At 44.1% G+C, this 22,085-nt stretch overlaps 1 protein-coding gene across 1 annotated transcript; it reads right to left on the bottom strand.

Annotated features, from left to right (window-relative positions):
• Window positions 1–1,533: 1,533 nt before the first annotated feature.
• RDH11 (retinol dehydrogenase 11 (all-trans/9-cis/11-cis)) lies at window positions 1,534–16,711 on the bottom strand. Its single transcript, XM_008570323.1, has 7 exons — window positions 16,628–16,711; window positions 14,222–14,340; window positions 13,716–13,871; window positions 12,447–12,551; window positions 11,672–11,881; window positions 8,013–8,202; window positions 1,534–1,795 (listed from the first exon to the last, which is right to left on the bottom strand). Exons 1-7 carry the CDS (start codon window positions 16,687–16,689, stop codon window positions 1,693–1,695), a joined length of 945 nt encoding a protein of 314 aa, XP_008568545.1. The 5' UTR covers window positions 16,690–16,711; the 3' UTR covers window positions 1,534–1,692.
• Window positions 16,712–22,085: the final 5,374 nt, after the last annotated feature.

Genomic DNA, 22,085 nt, shown 5'->3' with positions numbered 1-22,085 from the left:
CCATGATAAATAATCGAAAAGAATTTTTATTTGTCATTGACATTTTAACATAAATTAAATATTCAGTCTACTACACTATTATCAAAAGTTTTCCAATGTTTCCATAAAATGACCATTTCTAAATATGTTGTTTAATGGTCAACAGAAGTTCAATAAAAGATTATTAATTTACAAATATAAAATGTGAAGACTGTGGTCTTATAACTCTTCCCCACCAAAGTTAACATATAATTGTCAGTTCAAGAAAATCACGAACTCTATTAGAATAACATACTCCGAATAAGTGATGGGAACATTACCAATTCCTGAGACTTACTTTGGTAGCATTTCCTTTGATAAAAGTTCTTCAAATAAAATATAGAACTTTGACAAAGACTTTTTGATCTTGTCAAGATAATGAAAGGAAATGCCCTGAAAGATCCTTAAATTTACTATAATTACCAATATCGGTCCTTAAGATAATTTTTCTGAATGAAGAATTGGTTTTTTTTGTTTGTTTGAGTTTGGGTTTTTTTCCTGCCACATTGACTGACTGGTATTGGTTAAGATAGTGTCTCATCAGTCCTGCTAACTTGGGTGCTCACTCTTAATTATTCTAGAGCTGTTTTTTAATGTCTTTTATTGTTTTTTAAATTCTTAACTAGTTCCTTCATTTCATGCCTTATCTCCCAAGATTATTCTTTTTGGGGGCTTCTTTCCTGCTAACCCTGTGGTTCTTAGTGGTTAGTTACCAGCATATACAGAGTCTGCTTCCCTCTGCAGCTCTTATTTGTATAAGACTGGATGACACTGGTTTGCTCCAGCTCATATCATTTACCAGCTGTTTTGAATTTTGTGAAAATACTCCAAACTACATAAATGTACAAGACATGCAAAGGCATACACAATGACAATGACCAAAAAGCCTTTCCTTTCTTCTGGTTTTCTAAGAGAAACTAAGGTACAAGAAGGAGGCCTCCATGGTTCTGGGTCAAGAACTGAAGCCAAGTGGCCTATCTTCTCATAGTGGTCTTTTCAATACCCCCTTGCTGGTCTGAGAAACAGTAGGAAAATGATACTTTGAACTTGGTTTTTATTTCTGCCTTCCCCCAATCCCCACAAACTTCTCAGAAAAGGAAGCTCTTCTGTGGTCTAGGAAAGTGGCCTTAGATTATCAGAGATAAGGCCATGCTATAATTCAAATTGAGGAGTGTCCTGAAAGAATCCAGATGTTGATGCCATGACAGTTAAAGAGGTGAGGAACAAGCCCTGCTCTTGAGCCAAGCCACTGTGACTCGTGGAGTTTAGCTGAGGTTGCAGTGTGGCCCTCTTGAAGTGAAGATTGGTTGGTTGGGAGGAACTACATTGTGCACAAGAGGGTAGAAACTTGTCCAGATTCCCATAAATCAACCCTGCCATAGCTTACATTTTCCTAGGTAGTAGTAGGTTTCAGCAGGAAAATATGAGCTGTGCAAATCACAGGAGGTTCTTCTTGTGCTATGATATCTCTAGTAACTCCAGTGGTAACAGGAATGAAAGGCATTGACAGGAATGTGGCGGTGTACTGGGTTTATCTGGACAAAAGCAGGCAAGGCTGGAAGGTTTCGCTCTCTTTGTGCTCAATGTTTTGGCCACCTCGAAGGACAATCATTTTGGCAAGAAGTACTCCAAAGTCTTCTGCAGTCTAATTTTGGGTCCAGTTGCTACCACCTGTCAATCCATTGGGAGGCCCAGCAGGTCACAGCTGACATCCCACAGCCGCCTTGCTATTGTCTCATTACGAGCCTGGGCAGAGACCCATGCCACATGGCAGTCACTGGAAGGGAAAGAGAGAGGCTTGAAGCATAAAGTTAAGAATGGAGTCTGCTCTCTGCCTAGGCTAAGGAATACGACAGAAAAACAACCCAGGGATCACATGTCCTCCAGGTGTTTCACAAGGCCAGTGTTTGTCCCTTTTACCTCATACTCCAATCTCTACCTCAGAGAAAATATAATTGCCATTTTAAATCTCCTCACTAGACCGCCATTGATCAAAATGCTTTCTCTGATATATAATACAAGTCTATAAAGTCCATTCTACAGGGTTACGGACAGTGTCATGTAGCTGAGATTCTGCTATTTACATTGGTCACAGGTGCTTGAAGTGGTAAAAAAAAAAAAAAGAAAAAAGAAAAAAACTTCCTATTTCTAGACTACCTGCAGTTAGAACTGTTTTAAAATTCAGATGACAAGTAAAGCCAGCTTCATAAACAACAAAAGAAGGAAAAAGTGATAGCAGAAAAGAAATAGTAACAACAAGGTACTAGGTGTGTCTTAATCCATTTTGTGCTGCTATAATAGAATACCACAGACTGGATAATTTATAATGAACAGAAATTTACCGGCTCACGATTATGGAGGCTGGCAAGTCCAAGGTCCAGGGGCCAGCATCTAGTGAGGCCTTTTTGCTGTGTCATAACATAATGGGAAGCATCACATGGGTGACAGAGAGGGAAGGGGGTCCAACTTATCCTTTTATAAGGAACCAACTCCATGATAAGGAACCCACTCCTGAGATAATGGCATTAATCCATTCATAATGGCTGCCCTCATGACCTAATCACCTCTTAAAGGCCACACCTCTCAACACCATTGTATTGGGGATTAAGTTTCCAACACATGAACTTAGGGGGACACATTCGAACCACAGGGAGGTGATTCATATACTTCTCTTCATTGCTGTACTCCCAAGTGTTTTAAGTCCCATTAAATCCCAACTCTGCACCATGCAGAAAATTTTCTCAAGGACAATTCTCTTACTCATTTTTGTATTCCATGCATCTAGTACATAGTAGTTATTCAATGAAGGTTTTTTAAAAAATGATTGAGTGAATGGATCGCAATCTTTCAAATCATGTGAGAAGCAATTTTTAAAAATATATTATTTTAGTGCCAGCCCGTGGCTCACTTGGGAGAATGTAGTGCTGATAACACCAAGGCCACGGGTTTGGATCTCTATATAGGGATGACCAGTTAGCTCACTTGGGAGAGTGTGGTGCTGACAACACCAAGTCAAGGGTTAAGATCCCCTTACCGGTCGTCTTTTAAAAAATAAAATAAAGTATATTATTTCAAGAAAATTGCTTCCTGGCTATTCCAAGCAAATTCTGAAGGTGAAAGAAGAGTTGACAAGTCTGAAATAACCACATGAACTGAACTCCTAACACTATGTCCGTTGGCCGTGAACCAGCAGCAGGAGCGTGATCTGGGAGCTTGCTAGAAATACCAATTTTCAGGCTCTTTTCAGCTAGTTCTCTGGATGAATCTTGAACACACTAAAGTTTAAGAAACACCACTTAAAAGTATCTTCACATTACAAAACAAGCATTATAGGTATAGTTTTTTTTTTTTTTTTTTTTGTCCTTTTTGAGACCGGCTGCACCGTGCTCAGCCAGTGAGCACTGTGAGCGCACCAGTCATTCCTATATAGGATCCGAACCCGCGGCGGGAGTGCTGCTGCGCTCCCAGCGCCGCACTCTCCCAAGTGCTCCACGGGCTCGGCCCTAAGTATAGTACTTTTGTTTAAGCAAACACCAGCACAACCAGCACAACCTGCCACTTCTGAATGAAAAGACCAACACCAAGAATCAAAGGCTGTATCTCTGTAAATGATTTGGACTCTGTAAGCTTCTGCATCCTCCACTGCTCTGTGCCTTATACTCTTCATAAGGTTACAGTGAAGAGCAAACGACAGAATAGACATGAAGGTGTAAGCTACGAAGTGCTATAAAAACTTTCAAATACTATAGTAAGAGCTGCTTAAGTATGGTTATGGCCCATGGTCACAGTGCTGATATTTCCAGTGGGATTTTGGTAAGAATTACTACACATAAAACATTGACTGATTTCAAAACTTACTACAAATCTATAGTAATCAAGATAGTGCGGTACTGGCATAAGGATAGACATAGAAATGAATGCGACAGAATTAAAAGTGCAGAAGTAAACCACTACATTTATGGTCAATTGATTTTCAACAAGGGTACTGTTATAGAATGAACTTTGACACTCCCCTTGCAATCCACATATGGAAGTTCTAATCCCCCATGTGACTGTATTTGGAGATAGGGCCTTTAAGGAGGTAATTAAAGTTAAATGAGGTCATAAGAGGGAGGACCTAATCCATTAAGACTGGTGTCCTTATAAGAAGAGGAAGAGACACTGGGAGTGTGTGTGCACAGAGGAAAGGCCATGTGAGGACACAGGGAGATGGTGGCCATGTGCAAGATAGGAAGAGAGCCTTCACCAGAAGCTGGGCTTCACCTAGCATGCACATGGCCTTCACCTGCCTGCACCTTGATCTTGGACTTCCAGTCTCCAGAACTGTGAGAAAATAAATGTCTGCTGCTTAAGCCACCCAGTCTGTGATATTCTGTTATGGCAGCCTGAGCAGACTAATACAGCTACCAAGAAAGAATAGTCTTTTCAACAAATGGGGCTGGGACAACTGGATATCCACATGCAAAAGAATGAAGTCGGACCCTTACTTCATACTGTATATAAAAATTAACTCAATATGGATCATAAGCCCAAATGTAATGCTAAAACTATAAAACTGTTAGGAGAAAACACAGTAGTAAGTTTCTGACCTTGGGAAAGGCCATTGGTTTCTCAGATATGACACCAAAAGCACAAGGACAAAAGAAGAAATAGATAAATTGGACTTCATCAAAATTTAAAACCTTTGAGGGCCAGCCCATGGCTCACTTGGGAGAGTGTGGTGCTGATAACACCAGGGCCACGGGTTCGGATCCCTATATAGGGATGGCCGGTTAGCTCACTTGGGAGAGTATGGTGCTGACAACATCAAGTCAGGGGTTAAGATCCCCTTGCCAGCGCCAGCCTGTGGCTCACTCAGGAGAGTGCAGTGCTGATAACACCAAGGCCATGGGTTCGGATCCTATACAGGGATGGCCGGTTCGCTCACTGGCTGAGCATGGTGCTGACAACACCAAGCCAAGGGTTAAGATCCCCTTACCGGTCATCTTTAAAAAATAAAATAAAATAAAACTTTTGCACTTCAATGGGCATTTGACACCATTAAGAAAGTGAAAAGACAACCCACAGAATAAGAGAATATCTGCAAATCATATCTGATAAGGGACTTGTATCCAAACTATAAAGAACTCTTGCAACTCAACAATAAAAAGACAATAATCCAATTTAAAAATGAGCAAAGGATTTGAAAAAACACTTCTCCAATGAAGATAAACAAATGGATAGATAATAAAGCATATGAAAAAGTGCTCAACTTCATAAGCAAGAAAATGAAAATGAAGAGATACTACTTCACACTCACTGGGATGGCTAAAATCAAAAGGACAGACAATAATGCATGTTGTTAAGGATGTAGAGAAACTGGAACACTCATACACTGCTGGTGAGAATGTAAAATGGTGCCACCACATTTTTACATGGCAGTTCCTCAACAGTTAAACATAGAGTTACCATATGACCCAGAAATGCTACTTCTATATATCCAAGAGAAATGTCCATACAGAAATTTTTATACAAAGGTTCACAGCAGCATTTACTCAAATAGCTGAAAAGCGGAAACCCAAATGCCCATCACTGATGAATGGATAAATAAAATGTGGTATATCCATACAATGAAATATTACTCAGCAATAAAAGGAATGAAATACTGATACATGCTACAACATAAATGAAACTTGAAAATATTACACTAAGTGAAAGAAGTCTGTCACAAAAGGCCACATATCATATGATTCTATCTATATGAGATGTTCAATATAGGCAAATTCTTACAGATAGAAAGTAGATGAGTGGTCACAGACAGAAAAAACAGCCAGTGAGAAGTTCCTAAGGCTTCAATCTAAACAGACTTTTATGGGGCCGGCCCAGTGGCTCACTCGGGAGAGTGTGGTGCTGATAAACAGACTTTTATGTTCATTTCTTGATATGAACATATGGCCTACATGGCTGCTGCTGGATCTTCAAAAGAAGTAAAATTAAGAATCCATAGTATGAGAAAGACTCTTCAGAAGTCAGTTCAGTAATTACTAAGTTATGGGTTTGAGACTGATTTTCTTTAAACCACTTAGTCAAAACCAAGATAAAAGTGTTATTATTTTTTTTCCTTAAAATCTCCAGGGAAAGGCCGGCCCGTGGCTCACTCGGTAGAGTGCGGTGCTGATAACACCAAGGCCACGGGTTCGGATCCTATATAGGGATGGCCGGTTTGCTCACTAGCTGAGCGTGGTGCTGACAACACCAAGCCAAGGGTTGAGATCCCCTTACCGGTCATCTTTAAAAAAAAAAAAAAATCTCCAGGGAAGAAGAATCCTGTCACTTAAAAATCATTCCAGTGTATAAAACTACATAAATCTATCTTCCTGTACTTCAGCTCCACATTTCCAACTATCTGCTACATATTTCCATTCACACGTCTTATGGATACACACACTAAACATGTTCAGAAGCAGGTTTATTACACAGCGGACATCTGTTACTCTTTGGCTGAACATCCATTCCACCTTATTTTTCAATAACAACCTGGTTTCCTTCAGCAGAATTACCTTTTCCCCGGATATAGTTTGAATAATCAAGGGGAGGGGGTAGAAAGCAGGGATGGGGGAAAAAGAGGAGGCAATGCTTCCTCCTTGGAGAGTAGAAGGTAAGCAACAGAAGAAAAAGACTGAAGACAGTTGGAATCCACACTGTCTAGTGGCTGTGCCCCACCCAGCCAGCTGACTGGCCACTCTGCCTGATTCTTCAGTCTTCCCTTTGAACCTAGCAGCACCCCCGCCTCCCCAATCATTTTAATAAATTTCCTTCTTGTTTAAGTTAACCCATTTCCACTGCTTTAGAATCCAAGCACCCTAAGTTACATGCCTTATTTTTCCATTTTTCCATGTCTGCTGTCTCAGTTAACATCAGCATCAACCTCCTAGTCACCTGGGTTTGAAACCCAGGTTACCAAATACTCCCCCATCCCCTCACTCAACGGGTCATCCAGTGGTAAAAATTCTGCCTCTTTAGGAACTCCCATAACCATTCTTTTCACCCCAATTGTCCTTACCCTAAATCAGGAACTCTATCTCTCTCTGGGTTACTTATTCATGCATTGAACAAAGTCACCAGGGATGTTTTTCTAAAGCACAGACCGGTTAATGTCTCTCACTACCAAAACAACTTCTGTGGCTCCTCCATAAATCTGGCTTTTCATAATCTGTCTACCTTTCTTTCCAATCTTAATGGTATTTACAGCCCTTTCTCTAAAATTTCAGGTTATTTCAACAATATCTAGAAGGTGGAGGTAAACATTAAAACTGCGATCTTATGTGATGTCTGGGATTTGCTTCAAAATAATATGGGAGAAGAAAAATATGGGAAGGGGTAGAAAATGGGGACAGGGAAGGACTGGCCATGGATTAATGGTGATTGAGGCTGGATTATGAGTACATGCGAGTTCAATCTGCTGTTCTGTCTCCTCCTGTGTATGTTACAATAAAAAGTTTAAAAAGTCTTAACTTATTCAAGAAGAGAGTCCACAGGTACGATTTTAATCCTGAAGACAATAGAGAAATACAGATTCTTTTTAATGTAGAAAAATTGAACTAGGAGACCAAAAAGGAATAAAGAAAACTGGACTGACATAGCAAAAGACAGGAAGAAAAGAAACAAACAGCATAATTATCAGCATAAGAGATGGCATGAATAAAATCAAACCTAACAGTTACCACAAAAAATGTGAATTGGTCAATTTGCCCTATTGAAAGGTAAAAAGCCTAGAGTCAAAAGACAAAAGTAGGGCTGGCCTGTTAGCTCAGTTGGTTACAGTGCGGTGTTGTAACACCAAAGTCAAGGGTTCAGATCCCCATACAGGCCCACTGCCAAAAAAACGAACAAAAGCAAAAGACAAAAGCTGTATTAGACGATGTACTTTTTAAAAAGATATGGTATACCAGACAAATCCAAATTATTTCCTTTGGGCAATAAAATCTCATCTTCAAAAATAGATATATTCATACCTGAAATGAGTCCCACTTAGAAACTCAAGACCTTCTGTTAAGGCACAGTATAGGCTGGTCTGGGCTCCCTGTTGAGGAGTCTTGATGAAGAAGGAAAAAAGCCGCCATATCCATCTCATAAAAGATGAGTGCCGAACCAATTCAGAGTGGACTGTGCCAGGGTGTACAGAGTACGTCGTAACGCCAGAGCCTGGTGGGGGGTACCATGCAGAGAGGGGAAGACGTGACTTGATTGTGCCAAAACAGCAAAGAATGCAAATAAACATGTGATCCCTACATGTGGACTTCCTGCCCATGGTGACATCACAAGCATTGCTCACAGTAATTTATACCTCCAAGTTCACTGATTAAGAAATTAACTCTCAGAAAGGTTGACTGTTACAAAGCAGCAGAGCCAGGACTCAAGCTCTCAGCAGCGCTTTACAACACTGACCATCCCCTTCTTAAAGTCTTCTTTTTCACTATCTTCCATGACGCCACACCTCTTCTGGTTTTCTGTCTGCTCTGTCCCAGTTTCCTGGACCAGTTCATTATCTTCTACCCAAACATTAAATGTTAGAGTTCTCATGGCTCACTAAACTTCCTGTTTTAAATTTTATGGTGCTCACTTTTATCTACAGCCCAAAGTGTCTTTTGAGCTCTGTAGACTATGAGAGTCTGCATAATGCAGTGTTGAAGGGCATGAACTTTGTAGTCAGACTGCCCAGTCTCAAATCCCGGCTCCACACATTAGCTGAGTAACCTCGAGCAAGCTCCTGTCTTTGTGATGCACTTCCTCATCTCTAAAATGGGTATAATCATAATATCTACACCTCAGGGTTGTTGTGAGGATTAAATGAGTTCATTTAAGTAAAAAAGCTTAGAATAGTGCCTGGTGCATGGTCAAGTACTAAATGACACTTTTGTACATTCTATTTCAAGTCCCCAATCCTTTACTGGAAATCTGGGGCCAGAAATGTTTCCAATTTTTTCTGATTTTAGAAAGGTAATATGAAACATATACATATACTGTCTATTACCTAATACCCCTAGTACAGGTGAGGTTTTGCTGCCAAATGAATTTGATATAAAGCTTGCAAAAAAACAGAATTTTCGGGTCTTTGTGGATTTCACAACTGCAGACAAAGGACTGTGGGCTTGTATCATTTCCTACTTGACACGTACCCTAGATGACCCATAGTAATGTAGACTCATAGGTCCAAAACTGACTTCTATTTTTAAGGACAAACCTGAATCTTGCAGTGTTCCCTACATGCCCAATCAGGCACATGGGAGTAGCTCTTGACAATTCCCCACCTCTTGTGCATATCCAATCAATGAGCTGTCTTAAATATTTCTCAGGAGTGTCTACTACTCCTCATCTCCACCACCCTAGCCCAAGCTCCCTTCATTTCTAGCCTCAACTATTGAAATTGCCTGCTGCATCCACTCCTTCCCCTATTTTTAAAAGGCTTTCATTTTAAAGGGTTTCCATTGCTTTTAGAATAAACACTAAAATCCTTACTGTGGCCTTTAAGGATTTGGCCTCTACCATTTCTAGCCTCAACTATTGAAATTGCCTGCTGCATCCACTCCTTCCCCTATTTTTAAAAGACTTTCATTTTAAAGGGTTTCCATTGCTTTTAGAATAAACACTAAAATCCTTACTGTGGCCTTTAAGGATTTGGCCTCTATCTACCTCACCAGTCGCAGATCAGACCTCTATTCCTCTTGCTTTCTACAATCTAACCATGGCAGCCTCCTCTCAGGTTTTTTTTTTTTTTTTTGTCTTTTTTGTGACCGGCCGCACCACGCTCAGCCAGTGAGCGCACCAGCCATCCCTATATAGGATCCGAACCCGCGGTGGGAGCGCTGCTGCACTCCCAGCGCCCCACTCTCCCGAGTGCACCACAGGATTGGCCCCCCTCTCAGTTTCTGAGACTCAGCCCAGACCTCTGTACCCATTTTATCTTCTTTCTGTCTGGAATGTTCCTTAGCCTCTTCAACTCACCCACATCTGTAGCCCACTCAATTTCTAATCATCCATTAGAGCTCAGCTTGCAACTCAATTCCTCAAAGAAGTCTTCCCTGAACCCTCAGACTGAATAAGGCCCCCTTCCCCCACAAAAATCCATTATAAGTCCCTGTACTTCTCCCTTATAACATTTACTGCAATTATAATTAAACAGCAGCAATAAAAAGGAAATAATATATATCTTGTTAAGGTAATGGATAAATTAAGGCCCATCTGTACTATGAAATACAATTAGCCAACAAAATGAATTGGGTAAATCTGTATGTACTACACGGAGAAATCTCCAAGATATTGTGCTAGAATTTCAGTTCCTTGTGTGTAACACATACTTATGTAAATGCATAGGAAAATGACTGGAAAGGGGCACAACAAGCTGTTGACAATGGTCATTTGAAGGGAGAAAAGTGGAGAGAGGGAAAGAAATGAAGGGGGTTTTCATCTTTAATTCTATATACTTACAAATTATTTAAACTATTCACAGTGAGAATTATTCATGTATTACTAGACCGATTTTACATGTGACAGTTTGTATAAACACTTGCGAACTGTCTCTCTCCCCCATTAGATGTAAACCAAATCGAGGAAGAGACTATTCCTGTCTTGTTTACCACCCCAGCCCCAGTCCCCTAACCCAGTGCATGGAATAGCATGGGCACTGAACACGTCTGCTGAATGGTTGAAAGAATGAATCTTCTGTTATGTCAGGGTTCTTTCACTGCACCACGGCTATTTTCCACTTGATCTTCACAACTGTCAAGGTTGCCTCTCTCTGTATACTCTGCTTTTATGATTCTCACCGCTGGACCCATCTCTCCACCTCCTGGCTGTCATAGCTCCCTGACCAACCCTATGGACAGTTTTCATCATCCAGTTACCCTCACCCATCCCAAGCCCATAAAAGACATCGTGGCCTGGGTACAGACTGGGCATATGGACTGAGCTGACCACCAGCTTCCTTCCTCCCCATCTCACAGCTGTTCATGTGGTATGATGGTCCTATTCCAACAACAGGGCTCCTGTGCCTGATCCCTTGACCCAGAATTCTTCCTGCCTCAACTCCTAAGCATTGCCCAGCCTAGATTTCCTTTCTCTTCCTTGGAATCTAGAGTAGGTAGGCAATGCTAAGGACCTCTGCCTGTTTGTGTCTGCTGACTCCTCTTCTCAAGCATACATTTCCCTTTTATTTGACCCTTTGCTGTTAGGAAGGCCCCCTCTATTTTCCCAGTACCCATTTTATCCTAATGGCTGTGTGTAGTGACAGTTCAGATCCCTCCCTTCTGCCCAATCTACTATAAGTAAAAAACCTTGACCTTCTCATGAGGCCTGAATTAATTGTGACAATTACCTGGGAAGTAGATCTGTTTTGTATATGAGGAAATAGTCTTGAAAAGTTAAGTAACTTGCTGCAGGACACACAGCTAGTAAATGGTAAAGCCAAGCCTTCAAACTCAAAGTCAGACTCTCCCTCTCCCCAGCCAGCCACCTCCAATATGCAGTTGTGAGCTGCTTACTAAAACTATACTCAGTTATAGACATGGAAGCAGGTCCTGTCCTGGTGATGGGTTCTGGAAAACACTATCCATTTCCATGATTTTTAGCTAACCCCCACTGACTCATTTCTCCACACCCATTTCTTCCAGCTCACCTTTTAGCCTCCGGGCCAGTTCCTGGGTGAAGAGAATGTTGGCTAACTTGCTGTGACAATAGGCCAGACCTGCATTGTAGAATTTCTCACTCTGCAGGTTATGGAAGTGGATCCTTCCCAGGAGATGTGCTAAAGAAGACACGTTTATCACCCTTGATGGGGCTGATTCTTTTAGTTTCTCTAGCAGCAGATGGGTCAGGAGGAAGTGACCTGTTGAGAATAAGTAGAAATTAACAGAATTCAGGGTCCATGTAGGGGTGAGAGGAGCAGTGGTGAGCAGGGATCTGCTATGGAAAGCAGAGAACTCAGGAATAAGGTCGTGTTCCTCAACTTTTCATTATCAACTGGAGAACAAATTCAGTGAGGGTTAAGTAGGAACAGCTAGAGACATGAGGCATCCTTATGTATGGTAGGTCTGGACTATGTGAATATGAAGTCCCATCTCATTCCAAATTTGGTCAACATCACTGTTTAAGAGTAGGCGGCCTCTACCTGATGCTAGACATAAGGATCACTACTAAGAAAGCAACACAGCCCCCAGTCCAATTAGGCTGTTTGAAATGCTCCAAGGTAAACCAAATTTGAATGACAGATAGTGGGCAGAACCTAGAGCAGACCACGGGTTCATCTTTCAGGCAGGACCAAACTATTACTCACACATGGTCTATTATGGCCCTGAGGTTTAATCACACCACAAGCACTCAATCTAACCCCTAACTCTTCCAGGGAGAACTTTAAGTTCCCTTTAGCTTTGTGATAAAGCCAGATTTCTTACCCAAGTGGTTGACTCCAATGTGCATCTCAAAGCCATCTGCTGTCTTAGAGTAGGGACACATCATCACACCCGCATTGTTGATCAAGATGTGGAGGTGCTTTTCCTCTGCAGGGAAGAGAAGATGGAGCGTGGATGTGGCCAGCCACAGCTGTCACATCTTAGAAATCTGCCTCGCACCCAGGCTTTGAAAGTGGGGATGCAGGATATCAATTTTTCCTCCAGTTTCCCTTCATACTTATTTTGTGTTGTTTTTCATTGTAAGATGTTAGTTGAAGCCTACATGCTTTAACTACAGGGCATAATTCCATTTTATACTACTAAATGGCCTTTCTAATCTTTCTGGTTCAGAGCTACTTACTCACTGCTTTTGGGAAGTGTTCCATCCACCTCTCACAATAGAAAAGACTTCCCAAGCTGAATGGAAAGATTCCAAAGCAGGAGAAAAAAGGATGTTCTGTATGCCTGCCTGCCACCGGGATTCAGGTGCCAAAAGAATTACTGGTTTCAGCTCTTTGTTCCATCTGCCAATTCTCTCTCATGGTTCACTTCTTTGTGTGGTTTGTAACTTATGATTATAAGTTCATATCAATGTTTTCCTTCGGAGGCCTAAATCTCTGGCTTATGAGGGGATATGCCTACAGAATGCTCTTGGATTTGCTTTTGATGAGATACTACAGGTTTTTATGTTAACTTCTCAGCTCAAGATTCTTGCACCAAAAAAAGATCTTCATACCATTCAGACTCCACAGATGAACTGAAATGAATTCAGACTCCACAGATGATGCTTGGGGTTCTAATCTCCAGCAGATGACTTTTTATCTATTCCATGTCCTGAAGAGATGGTAAACTTCTTTGTCATGTCCCTGACCTAATGTCCAGGGGTTTTTTTATCCCCTACACCATGGACCAGATGGCCATCTGAACCTTATGTGGAGCCTCAGATACAGCTCTAATCTCAAGAGCCAGAGGCCTCATCTCCTATCCCTTTAGGGCCTATCCCAGGCCCTAAAAAGCCCATATTGAGTTCTGATATTCCTGTGAGATTGTTGGCTTCAGTTTTTGCTCACTGCTATGGTTTTCTGAATTCCCTTTTTGTTTCTGCTTCCTGAGGATGTCCCTTTGACATAAATCATGTTCCAGTGATCCTAATGATCACTATGTATCAAAAATTTTTGGTTATATTTTATCTACCATTTCTATGTATTAGAGGGAAAGGGATCTGCCACGTCAATCATAAGACCCATAACACAGTCTCTGGTTCTACATTACCTTCTAAGAAGCCCTTAGCAAAGGCTCGAATTGACTTAGTATCAGCCAGGTCCAGTTTCCTCACCAACACCTGCTCATTGCCTGTCACGGTCTGGATCTCTCTGGCCACCAATTCCCCCTTTTGCACATCCCGGCAAGCTAAATATACGCGGGCTCCTGCCAACCAACATATGAGAGAGAAACTGTCAGCTCTGTTTTTGAGCTGGCATTATAGACCTAATACTGATGTTGAATGTTATTTTCTACTGATTTTTTTAAAAACAGGAATTTTTACTCCTAGTTCACAAAAGAGGTATCTGATGAGTAAATCAGGAAAGGAAAATAAATCAATAACATTTGTTAAGTGCCCATTATTTGTAAAGCATCATACTATAGTCAGACCAGCAAATCAATGGGGCATTTGGAGTTCTCTTGAATTCCAAGACTAGGAAGAAACAATGAGAATGATTATCACCGTGAGGGGTAAAATGGCAGCAGCAGGTGGAATCAGAAGCAGATAAACTTGCCTCTTTGAGCCAGTTCTTTGGCTGTCTCCTTCCCGATGCCTGTGTTAGCTCCAGTGACCACAACTACCTTCCCAGGAAGCTGAACAGTTGATGTACAGACCCCACTCGACAGCATTTTCCTGCAGACAGAGGAGAACTCATTAATTCTTTATTCTTCCATCTCAGCTGGGGGTTCCTACAACCCCCTGAGGTCTGCTTTGGTTCCTTCCACTATTGTCCTTTTATAGATTTAAGGAAGGTAGGAAGAAAAAAGACAAGTTTTCTGTTCTTGCTCAAAGACAAAAGTGATTCTATTACAAAGGGAAAGCTTAGAGCTGCTCCCTGTGATACAAACTGGATGAATATTTGATTAACCACGCACCCGGCTTCAGTTTGAGCTTTCCTTGAGGCACTTTTGGCTTAGGAAATCACAAGACTCAGCCCAGAAAAGAAAAAACTGGTCTCTGCATGTCAATCTGCCCATAAATGGCATTTTACGGATTTAAGAAATGGCTAATCCAATACAAAAAAGTTAAAGTTATGAAAGCTTGTAAATCTGGGACAAAACAAACAGGAAAAAACCTCTCACACACACACACTTAAAAAAAAAAGACAAAGAAAAGACATAAATAGGTACAAAGGAGAACTGGGATTCAAGTCCTGGTTTGTTTAATTAGAGTCCTTATTTCAAAGCACTATTTTACTTTTTTTTTGGCGGGGAGGAGGGGAGGTGGGCAGCTGGCCAGTACAGGGATTGAACCCTGAACCTTGGTGTTATCAGCACCACTCTCTAAACAACTTAGCCAACCAGCCAGCCTCCTAAGCAATATTCTATACTGCCTTTCCAAGTGAATGAATGCACAAACACATATTAGCAGTCTTCAGATTGTTCTTTTCTCTGCAATCTTGGAACTCCAGTTAAAAGAATCTGTTGACCAGAAGATGCACTTTTAAATAGCATTTTGGCCTTTTTCATTGAACTTGGAATCGCAAGGTACACACTCTAGGCACTGAAGCTACCTGCTTAGTGTAAACAGGCCAAAAAGGAGGCAAACTAATTCATGGTGCCCACCAACAGATACTGCCCTCCTCACAGAACAAGCTTCCTTGCTGTTTCTTACATCCCTTCAGCTTTAGATCCAGAAGGGACAACTTATAAGCATCTGTACTTAGCTCCTTCTTCTTAACCAGGAGGTATGAAAGACAATCCATTATAAAAATCCAGCTCTGCCTGGCTCCCATGACCTGGCTAAGTTAGGAACATAGCTTTTGGAATATAATCTTTCTTAGAAAAATCTCACTGAGGTATGAGCACTATTTTCAGTTCAGATTCAACTTTTCATTGAGATTCTATGTGGATAAGAGGATCTTGTGGTGAAAAGATATGAAAAGCAGCCTTTCATCTGAGTCTGAACACCTAGAGGTGAGAGCACTGTGTTCAGAGGGGAAAAAAATACAACTGGAAGAGGGGCACCAGGGAGGGAAGGGAAAATAAAGTTAGGAAGGAGAAAAGAAAGGTAGGTAAGTGACTATGGTAAGAAAGGACAGAGTGTAACCTAGCCCGGCTTCAAGTTCCATTCGGACTGTGACCGCCCACAATGGGGAAGGAGTGTATCTCTTCAGTCACCAGCCCACCGTCACTACTGGTGACTTACTCAGAACCAATCAGCAGGCTGCCCGTGGTGTAGCTCGCTGCTGATTCTCTGGGGCACTCGGCCAGACTTGAGCCGATCTGTCACCTGGTCAAAAGACCACCACTCCCATTCTCCCTGCCCCCCTCCCCTCGGCCCTCCAGCACATAACTCAGATCCCTCATGCTCCTGCTCCGAAGGCAGGACAGGGTTCATAATCACTCTCTCTTTCCACTTCTCTCCTTTACGACATCGGGCCAGAAAAAGAACGAATCTAACAGCAACAAGAGAGCAAGCAACCGGGCTGCAGGTGTCACGATTACCAGCAGTTTCAGAGAGCGAAAAATGGAATCGCTTCTTTGTACCCCAAAGGCTGGAAGGAAGAAGCTAGACAGGGCTGGTTCAAGGCATGGGAGTTAAGTGGAAAACAATGTCGGGGGCCACATCCACTCTAGGGTCTGAAACCCGCAAAACTGTAAACTCCAGCGTTTGAAGCAGCCTTGCCCTCGGGGTTCCCAGAAGCCGGAAGCAGGGGGTGCTTAGACCAAAAGAGGGGCCGGGAGAAGCAAAGCAGGGTGCCCCGGACTGCAGCCCCTTCCCACAGCCTGAGGTCTCGGGTCTCGGATCCCAGCATCCAGGACAGCTGGACCTCGCCTCCAATCCACCCACCTCCGGTCCTTGGCCATCTTGGAGCCCTCCAGGGAGGTTTCCCTCTTTTTTGAAAAGAAATAGGTTTAGTGAGGATACAAGGCCCCTGAAAAGGCTTAGCAAGAGAAGGCAACTGATCAGCACAGACCTGATTCGGGGCGCAGCCAAGTACAGCAGGACGGGGAGAAGGAGGAGCAGGAACCCAACCATCTCTGCGAGGCGGGGGCGGCAGCGGAACACGATGCCCCAGCGGCGCGCGCCCGCCGCGGCTTCGCTTCCGAGACACGCCCCGGTTCAAATCGCAACAGCTCGGAGCAAAGCCCTCTGGGAAATGTAGTCCAGAGCTTAGCGGCCCGCGACAGGCCGCCGTGAGAACGCTGCTTCCACATGCTGGTACGAGTTGAACCATCCCCTGCGAACTGGACAAATCCCAACCACCCAGGGCAGAAGGCTTGTGGGGCCATCCAGCCAGCTCTCACCAGCAGTTCCTGTGAAATCTCCCCAGTTCTCTATCTCTCAGGGCCCAAGTCCTATCCATGGTTCAGTTTTCCCCGATGATGGTTAGGCAGTTACCGCATTGCTTCTCCTGGAGATCAAATATTGGCCTCTGAGAAATGTTCTCACGCTGAACACACAGGAGAGGAGTGATAGATCTGCAACATAACCAGCGCCACTTTAGACAAGCCCGAGTACAAAAGGGCACCGCCCACCACTCCCCTCCCCTCGCCCCTCCCCCCCCTTAGGAGAAGCTTCCTGACTAAAACAGAAACCCCTTTTGCTTCTGCAAGGACGCAGTTCTCTTCCCGAGCCACATTAGCATAATGACCCTCCTTGGTGGTATCAGCCAGCCCTTGGCGCACTATATAAGCTCTACCACCCTTTTTCAGGGCAGCCCTGGGCTGTCCTCCATTTTGAGCACATCCCTGCAGATTTCTTTCTTTAATAAAGCTTGAACGGTACCTGGCATCTTGGCTTCTTTCTTTCATTATGGTGCCGAAACCCGGGAAGAGTTTTGGCCGATGTTGTAGCTGATCCCCTCTCTCTCGGAGTGATTGGCCCTCAGCCGCCCTTCCCGGGTCTGCCCAAACTGGATGCCTCTGGGACTCTACTTTTGCCGTTTTAGATCAACACATCTAACACCAGCCTCAATTCAGGGTGAGTCGGTGGGTCTGTCCTGCCTCCTCCTGACTAATCTCTCTAGGACTCAGGTCTCTACGAAACCCAGGAGCCTGGCCAAGGGAACCCTTCTCGTGCCCACCAGCTTATTGGAGGACGCTCTTCTAGACGGTCGGTGGCTTTTCTCTCAAGAAGAAGGTGGGCGCCAAAGGGGACGTCCTTTGCTGGCATGCTTCTTCTACCGGGACTGACTGCCCTTTCTCATCCTCTAAATGGGATCCTCATGATCCAAACCTCCACGCTCTACGCCTCTGGGCCATCTCCTGGCCAATTTCTCAGCCTCCAGGGAGACATTAAAACTCAGACGCCTCGTTACAATGGATCCCAGTGGCCACAAGATGGCACTCGATTTAGACACTCAACCGAAATGGCAAATGCTGCAGAGATTCCTTGTTCAGGCCTTCTCCTATCTCTGAACGTGTTCTCTCTGTGAAAACTGTCCCATGTCTCAAATTCTCCTAGCTCATGCTTGACCTCTCCTTCCAGACTCAGATCAATCTTCTGATCCGTCAGCCCTCCACATTTCTCTCTCTTCCCCACACCTGGCCTCCAGACACTTGTCCTCAGCCCAATTCCTCCCCTTCTCCCCCTTCGTCAGGTAGCAACCCCGCCTCAGCTCTGGCTTTTTATAACCCTTCCGTGAAGTGGCTGGCATGGCAGGAATTGTCTGAGTCCACGTACAGGGAGCAGGTCTGGATGGCGGCTCAGGTACATGCTCAAAATAATAGGCGGCTTGTGGGAGCCGTTGCTGTTCCTTGCACAGACCCAAATTAGAACTACCGGGCTGGCTATGGGGATCGGGATCTCCAGGATAATCTGATCACACACCCACTTCACGACCTCCAAAAGGCTAGTCACAAGTCAGTCAATTACGACAAGTTTAGAGAGATCACACACAAAGATCCACTAAAAATCCCAGCGACTTCCTAACCCGCGTCTCTGAGGCTCTACATAAATACACACGTATAGATCCAATCTCCCCTGTAGGCATGGCCCTTTTACATGCTCATTTCATTACCCAATCAGCCCCTGATATTCAAAAAACTATAAAAGAGATCAGGCCAAATACCAGCTCCTGGCTAATGCCATCCAAGGCTCACATACTCCAAAGCTGGCTGCCTCAAGAGGCAAGCCACCCGGAAACTGTTTCAAATGCAGTCAACCGGGCCACTTGGCACAGGCCTGTCATAACCCATCCTCACTACAAATGGCCAGGTCACTGGGGGATTGACTGTACCACTCACCAGAGAGGGAGTAGCCCAGTCCCCAACCTACAGCCTTTGGCTTCATGGCCATCCCTACCAGAGTTCCTTGGCTTTGCCCAGGAGGAGGACTGATGATGCCCGGGGCCTGAGGCCCCCATGCAGATCACCACACATGAGCCCACAGTAACTTGCCTCGAGGCAGGTAAGCCGATCTCTTTTGTCATCAATACAGGGGCCATTTACTCTACCCTTCCTGAATATGCAGGACCAACAACCCCGTCCTCTATCACAATAGTAGGAGTCCCGGAATCAGAATACCACCCACGGGTCACTCAAGCCCTTTCCTGCACCCTACATTACACCCAATTCACACACAAATTCTTTATAATACCTCAATGCTCAGCCCCCTTACTGGGATGGGACATTCTTTTCAAATTCAAAGCTACTCTTACCCTAAACACTTTAACTCCAGCTACAATACTTCTGTTACAGGCCGCACCTAGACCTGGACCCTGGGGTTTCCACCTTCCCCTCCCCATCAGACAAGGTTAATCCCTAGTATTGGATGCTTCTTCTCCCTCCATTGCTATGCACCATTCCTCTATCCTTGTTAAATTGCTGAACCCCTCTTTGTTCCCTAATGTCCCACAGTACCCCATCGCTAACAAACACCTATTAGGCTTAAAACCTGTCGTACACAAACTCCTTTCTTCTCATGGCTTACCCACTTGCCTTTCAATACACCCATCCTTCTGGTTATAAAGGCTAATGGCTCATACCATTTATTACAGGACTAATCCTGACACCTGCCGTTCCCAACAACTTACTTGAACAGTACTACCTTGGGGGTTTCGGGATAGCCCCCACTCTCCAGCCAGGCCTTAGCTCAAGACTTATCTGAACTTTCCCTAACCTCTAGCACTTTAATACAATATGTGGATTACCTCCTCCATTGTAGCCCCTCCTATGAGGATTCACAGGCCCACACTGTTGCTTTCTTTAATTTCCTAGCCTCCAGGGGATATCCAGTGTACCCCAGCAAGGCCCAAATTTCTTCCCCTTCAGTCACCTACTTGGGAGTTCACCTCACCCCCAATACCAGAGAAATAATGGTGGATCGCAAGAGCTAATTTCTGAACTCCCTACTCCTACTACAAAGGGTGAAATCCTTTCTTTCTTGGGGCTTGCAGGGTATCTTTGCCTATGGATTCCTAACTTTGGCATGCTAGCAAAACCACTTTATGGGGCAGCCAAAGGGGATCCTGCCATTCCTTTAGATCCCACAAAGCTCATTCATTCTCCCTTCCAGCAATTAAAAGCCATTCTTCTCGCAGCCCCAGCTCTATCTCTCCCAAACATATCTCATCCTTTTATCCTATTTGTCATGGAAACCCAAGGACAGGCAGTTGGGGTTTTGGGACAAAAGGCAGGAGATATTTTCTACCCGGTTACATACCTCTCTAAACAACTAGACACCACAGCTCGAGAATGGGCCCCTATTTATGGGCCTTGGCAGCAGCCGCCCTTTTACCACAAGAAAGCTCTAAACTAACTTTTAAACAACAAACAGTCAAGACCTTCTCAGCCATAAGGCCAAGTCAATTCTCTCCTTTCCTGCCTACAACTTATTCAACTTACTTACATTGAAAACTCCCAGTTCTCCTTTAAACCTTGCCCTCCCTTAAAATCCAGCCACTCTCATCCCAAAACACTCATGACCCTTAGAACACAATTGCATGGAGGCTTTAGACCTCTCTCAATCCCTTTCCACACATCTCCCTGCATCCCATTACATGGTTCATAGATGGGAGCACAACCTCTGTGAATCAGACTGGTCCCCGGGCGACTCATCTGTCTCCCCTTCGTGAGAAACTTTTTAAAACTGAAAATCTCCAGGACCTCCACTCTTCCCCCAATCCTAGAAGAAGGATGATCTTACCCCTCGTGATTATCCTCTCGCTCTTGCAGGCCCGCTCCACGTCCCTCGCACAAGAGCTACTATCATACTATCTGTTCTAGTACTTGCTACAGGATTGGCAGCAGCTGCGCCAAAAGAGTGTAACATTGTGGGAAGATTTCTCCTGGCACTCCTTTACCTCCTATCAGTAGGATGCTTCTTAGCAATTTCATTGTGGCAATGTGCCCTTTAAATTCTTTTGGCTCCCTAAACCTTTGCATCCTTCCCATGTTTTTCCTACTATCTCAATGCTCCCCCTTACCTGGAACATGGAGGTTCCAGGTCCACAGGGATGATGCAGTCCTCAAGGAATCAGACTGGTCCCCGAGCACCTCATCTGTCTCCCACTTTGCGAGAAACTTTTTGTGGTCACCCCCCTCCCTGTTGATGCAGCCCGCAATGTTTTCACAAATGTCTCTTCACTTTCCTCTAATCTCACCTCAGCAGGGACTGTCAGCGTTGTGCAGGGCCTGCCTGCACTCTGCCTCACTGACACCAAACGCTACCACTCACCCCCTCCTCATCCATGCCCTAAAACTGGAATATATTTCCTTTGTAAAAATACGTTATCCTGTTGCCTGCCCCCCAACACGATTTCTTGCATATTCTTTTGGCTCGCCCCTGACATCACCGTCCAGACAGATGGAGAGATGGAGAAGGCACTGGGGCTACCTTCGGCCCCCCCCCAGGAAGTGCCCCTGCTCCTGTAGGGCACTAATTGTACCTTTTAATTGGGGCAGGGATTTTTCCTGCAACTGGAACTGCATAGAGGGCCCTGCCACTGCCTCTTAATTCTATCAGAAACTCTCAGAACTAAGTATAGACAGCATCTCCTCCCTCCAGCGACAGGTCACCTCACTCAGTCGCTTTACAGAACCGTCAGGCCCTTTACTTTACAGCGAGAAGGAAGGCACCTGCCTCTTCTTGGGGGAGGAATGATGTTATTATGTAAATGAGTCTGGGATCATCCAAAACAACTTAAACCATTTTACTGAACCCTTGGGTACCCTGGCTTATGCCCCTACTAGGACCCCTAACTGTGCTGGGACTCATCCTGCTTTTTGGTCCCTGTCTCTTTTGGTGTTTCTCTAATTTCTTGCAGGAACCTATACAAGCTTTCATGAATCAAAAGGTCACCAAATTGTCCCTGCGAGGAGGATATCAGGCCCTCAGTATCAGCAACCCTTCCCCGGAGGAATACAGTCCACCCACATGAAACCAATACCCCGCCACCTAAATCTTTTATTTTTTCCATATCTTCGCCCATC

The sequence above is a fragment of the Galeopterus variegatus genome, unplaced genomic scaffold (genome assembly GCF_000696425.1).
Source record: "Galeopterus variegatus unplaced genomic scaffold, G_variegatus-3.0.2 Scaffold593, whole genome shotgun sequence".
Taxonomy (NCBI): Eukaryota; Metazoa; Chordata; class Mammalia; order Dermoptera; family Cynocephalidae; genus Galeopterus; species Galeopterus variegatus.
Note: the sequence above shows the minus strand (reverse complement) of the source record. Positions and strands in the feature narration are given on the sequence as shown.